This window comes from Halictus rubicundus, unplaced genomic scaffold (genome assembly GCF_050948215.1).
Source record: "Halictus rubicundus isolate RS-2024b unplaced genomic scaffold, iyHalRubi1_principal scaffold0029, whole genome shotgun sequence".
Classification (NCBI taxonomy): Eukaryota; Metazoa; Arthropoda; class Insecta; order Hymenoptera; family Halictidae; genus Halictus; species Halictus rubicundus.
In genome coordinates, this window is record NW_027488570.1 from 50,393 (window position 1) to 55,215 (window position 4,823).

Consider the following 4,823-nt stretch of genomic DNA (forward strand, 5'->3'; position numbering starts at 1 on the left):
TATTATTTTCATTAGTGACAGCTTTAGGTTTATTGCGAGTTTTTTTACACAATTCACCGTGCTCGCGAATCCGCTTTTCTAAATTATGAAATGTTGCATTACATTTTTTGATCCCATAACGTTCAAAAAACATCACTGCTGCACGCCGATAATTTTTTTGGCATTCACCTAACGTTAATAACATATTCACTTCTGTGTCAAAAGTAGCCATAATCACAATGTTACTGCTTGAATAACAGCTGTAAACTGAAAACGTTTTCATAGATAAGTGAGTCAAACTCAAGAATTGTAAATATTATTGTTTGTGTTTCTTCATGAGTAAGCAAAGGACTCAAGCGCGTATAATTCCATAACGCTATTTCCGAGCGCTTCAAGTACCTACAACTCGAAACTTCAAACTGTTATATCTCATCATGGAAGTATCTGACAAAAAAATCTTTCAGACAAAATTGACTTGTTTTTCTGGTAGAATCTAAATATGTAACATTTTATAGGGGGTTCCATTTAAAATTACAAAGGTACCTCCCCTCCCCCGTTAAAGGGGAAGGGAGGCCACTTCACGTTTATGTAGTCAGAAAGGCCCTTCAGTTCCATGCAATTTAAGACTAAGAACTTTAAAATCGATGGCATAGTTTTCGAGATATTGAGCTGTTCAGAGTTATGTGGGCCACCCTGTATATAACTTCTTTATATTATAGAAAATTCGATTAATAAGCTCGGGAAATATTGAAAAAATACTTTGCTCAGTGTCAAATCAATTTTAAAAATAATTTTTCAAAATTGAGGGACACTTAGTGAACTTATTTTTGAGCTTATTTTTCGAATTATACTTTGTACATTAATTATAACATTTTTTAAAGTTTGTTTTAGAATAGTGAGGTGCAGAGGAGTGCAGCAGCAAGTGCAAAAAGTGGATGAAGACATAAGATACATTAAGTATAAATAAAAGTATGATAAATTGTAAGGAAACTATTATGGCCAGCTTAGTAGCTGTATGTGAATCTGATCATGCTTTGTTTTATTGCAGTTAGGGAGCAGTTTGTTTTATAGCGTGGTTTGGCGTGTCCTGTGAGCTTCTTTTTTTATATTTATTGAACTTTTGAAGTTAGCAGGTATGTATTGAATATTAAAAATAGAAGTATGATAAATTGCAAGGAAACTATTATGGCCAGCTTAGTAGCTGTATCTGAATCTGATCATGCTTTGTTTTTATTGCAGTTATGAGCAAATGCTTAGTTTGCGGAAAGTTAAGCAACAATAACACAAATGTGTCACTACACAAGTATGTAAAGATTACATAATCTCTGTTCAATTTAGTAGTTAAATTCATTTATTTTATTAAACAATTCTTTTTGTTTACTGTTTTTTTAATTCTCACATGATTTTGCATAGATTTCCTCGAAATGAAGCCTCATGTAAACAGTGGGTCAAAGAAATAGGTCGGGAAGGATGGATGCCTACAGACAGTAGTTTCATCTGTTCTGATCATTTTCCTGAAAACAGCATCACGGAATGCTATAGCAGGAAACGCTTAGAGCCTGGAAGTATACCCACGATTTTACCGAAAAAGTCAAGATGTGAACCGCAGGCGAATATCTTAAGGGAAAGTAATGATAGAGGTAAGACACTTTGTCTTTGTTAATAAAGGGTTGCAAAGCATATGATATATACTTGTTTCCTTTCAGATAATAATGATGTTCTGGCAACTTTTGCAACAACAGAAGAAGTCCCAGAACCGATTATGGTTGTAGAATGCAATCATTCTCCTATAACCAGCAACCAGACACGTAAGTTGAAATAAGTTTCAAATATACAGAGTATCCCATTTTAATCTATAAATGAAATTATCTCTTCCAATTTTTCTTATTCATAAAGCAAAAACTTACTTTAGCATATTAAAACTGGCATATAATGTTACTATTTGAGGATTAATATCTGTCTACAGTACTGAACAATATTTCCCATTGCAGTTGGTAAAGATTTCTCTTCACCATGCACATCAAAGACTGCAAATGTAAGGGAGAAGTGTCAAATTTGCAACACTACGTGACAAAATACAACACGATCATTGTTACCACAATACACCACGAAGTACGATGAAGAAATTAGATCATATGCAAAGAAGATTGCAGTCCATAACGCAGGAGAATAGAAGACTCAAGCAGCAGGTCAGACGTCTGAAAGAAAAGGTACACTCTTTACGAGATGTGATACAAGGGTTAAAGGAAAACAGACTTCTGCCTGCCAGTGCGTATTATTGCCTTTCTGCTAATGCCGATGCTTCATTAGAATTATTCAACCGCATGCTCAAAAATAGGAAAAACGTAGGCAAACTCACGCGAGACAAATACCCCCAGCACTGCGCGCGTTTGCTTTGACTGTATACTTTTATTCACCGAAAGCGTATTCGTATATAACGAAAACTTTCAATTTAGCGCCTCCGCACGCAGACGTCCTCAGAACCTGGTATAGTAGTGTAAATGCAGAACCAGGTTTTACTGAGGAATCTTTTGCAACATTAAAAGAAAAATCTGGCGAACTAAAAGAAAAAGGGCAAAGACTGCTTTGTGCTGTGATATTTGATGAGATGGGCATAAAAAAAGGATGTCAGAGGGGTCGCGATGGGACAATGCGGGGTCATGTAGATTTAGGTGTCGGTATAAGTGGTGGGGATGACCTTGTAGAGGCCAAAATGCCCTCGTAATAATGGTTGTGGCGCTTGGCCAAAATTGGAAACTTCCAATCGGCTATTTTTTAATTACAACGTTGTACGCCGAAACTAAAGCCAACTTATTGCGAGAGGCATTCATTCGCCTACAGAAAGCGGGCGTGACTGTGTGCAGTTTAACGTTAGACGGCCCATGTGATCATTTTGCCACAGTGGAAAATTTAGGTGCTCGAATGCATGTACATACGAGAATGACAGAGCATGAAAATATTTATGAAATATTTAAAGTTCATTTCGCACATCCTGTGCCTGGCGAGCCAGACATTAATGTAATATTTGATGCATGTCATATGTTAAAGAACATTAGAAATTGTTTAGGCGAATACTTAGTCCTCTTTGATGGAGAAGGAAAGAAAATCGAGTGGCGGTATATACAAGCACTTGCTTTACTGCAACAGAAGGAAGGTCTACGTTTGGGTAATCGTCTTCTAACAAAACATATTGAATACCGGAAAATGGTAATGAAAGTGGCCTTAGCTGCGCAAACACTGAGTTCAAGCGTGGCCGAGAGCATTGAGTTTTGTTGGAACGTGCTTCAAATTCCGGAATTTGAAGGTGGTGGAGCAACAGCACGTTTTTTACGCTGCATTGATACAATATTTGATTTTTTGAACGTGAGTTGAGCGTCCACGTTTAATCGCGGAAATTCAATATTTATCTAAAATTAAAGATAAAAATGGAACTTCCATATTCCTCTCCAGGCGAAAAGCGGGATTCATTGGCATTTTTACCGCAGTTTTATCTATTTTTAATATATACGACATGTTTATCAAACCAAATGAATCGCAAATGAAATATTTATTATCTTATAAGACGAGCCAAGATCATTTGGAACTCTCTTTTTGCGCTGTTAGAGGCAGAAGTGGGTGGTGCCCAAATCCAACAGCTTCGCAGTTTGTTTCCGCGTACAAGCGACTGCTTGTGCGGCATGACATTTCAATTAATACAGGAAACGTGAGGGCATTAGACAATACTAAAATATTAAATGTATCAAGCGAATCGAAAAAAATACGTGCAATAATAGATAGGTACGATGTAAATGTTTATGACCAGGTACATAATTTGAAAATACGAGAAAAGTACGGGCTCAGTGAACATGTACAACATACTGATTACTTCCCCGAAATGACCGAATTTTTAAATTTCACATGGGCACAGTCTCCAAATCTAAGTAAATTTTCCCAGCAAGTAATTGGGTATATGGCTGGCTGGGTTATTTTATCTTTAAAAAAACACAAAAAAATTAGTTGCATTGAATGTTTACTTGCGTGTGAGGAAATAAATAAAAGCAACATTTCTGTACATAAACAAGATCCCACGGCATATATTAAAGCAATTTTTTAATTATACCACCGCCGAGTGTTGTAAAAATTTGTATGACTACAGAATCCCTTTTTCGAAGAGCATGCAACATAAATTCCGGGAAACCTCCCGTAGAGCATAATTTCCCTGCTCTTTTAGCCGCTAAAGCTTTCGAAAAAATAACAGAAGATACTCACATTTTTCATGAATTAGAACAACACAATTTAGAAATGTGAAGCGCCGAAGAATTCGTTCGTCATTCAAATAAACTGATTAAAACCGTAGCTGCATGTTACATAGAGCTACGTATGTACGCGGAAACAAAAAAGTATGCTTTAGCTGTAACTGGAACAAATATGCGACATTATTTAACGCGTTCTATAGTTTGGGCCCACCAGTAAAGCTTTGTAAACAATATTATAATGTATTGTAAATAATCGTATGTCGCAATACGTATGTATTGCTGCTATGTATGCATGATTACTTGCATGTATTATTTTGAGATTTTGCTTAGTTTTGAAGCTGTCAAATTTACTTTTCTGTATGTGGAAGAAAGAATAAATGTGAAAAGTTTAAAATAAATTAAGATTCCTCTTTATTTAACAGATTTCTGATCTACATTCTGTAATCACCAATAATGTCAGTGTGGACGAATAGTACTGAATCATGGCTCCCTACTAACTTATAATTGCATGGATCACAAAGATTCACAAACGTTCATGATCGGACATAAAAGAATAACATTGAATACATTCTGTTTAATTGTACGCATATTTATACTTTATATATTATT

The 4,823-nt window shown here is 35.7% G+C and overlaps 1 protein-coding gene across 2 annotated transcripts; it reads left to right on the forward strand.

The window, feature by feature from the left end:
• The first annotated feature begins 1,113 nt into the window (after nt 1-1,113).
• On the forward strand, nt 1,114-2,082 carry LOC143363256 (THAP domain-containing protein 2-like). 2 transcript variants are annotated; one of them, XM_076803866.1, is made up of 4 exons: nt 1,114-1,282; nt 1,393-1,619; nt 1,686-1,787; nt 1,971-2,082. In XM_076803866.1, the coding sequence occupies exons 1-4, from the start codon at nt 1,221-1,223 to the stop codon at nt 2,048-2,050; spliced, it is 471 nt and encodes a 156-aa protein (XP_076659981.1). In that variant the 5' UTR covers nt 1,114-1,220; the 3' UTR covers nt 2,051-2,082. The 2 variants fall into 2 exon arrangements, with proteins under 2 accessions (XP_076659981.1, XP_076659982.1); XM_076803867.1 differs by having other exon boundaries at nt 1,946-2,013.
• Nucleotides 2,083-4,823: the final 2,741 nt, after the last annotated feature.

Coding starts and splice junctions, on each gene's coding strand:
- LOC143363256 (XM_076803866.1), top strand. CDS start 1,221: ATGAGCAAATGCTTAGTTTGCGGAAAGTTAAGCAACAATAACACAAAT. Junction 1,620..1,685: donor AAGGGAAAGTAATGATAGAG/GTAAGACACTTT, acceptor GTTTCCTTTCAG/ATAATAATGATGTTCTGGCA. Junction 1,788..1,970: donor TATAACCAGCAACCAGACAC/GTAAGTTGAAAT, acceptor TTCCCATTGCAG/TTGGTAAAGATTTCTCTTCA.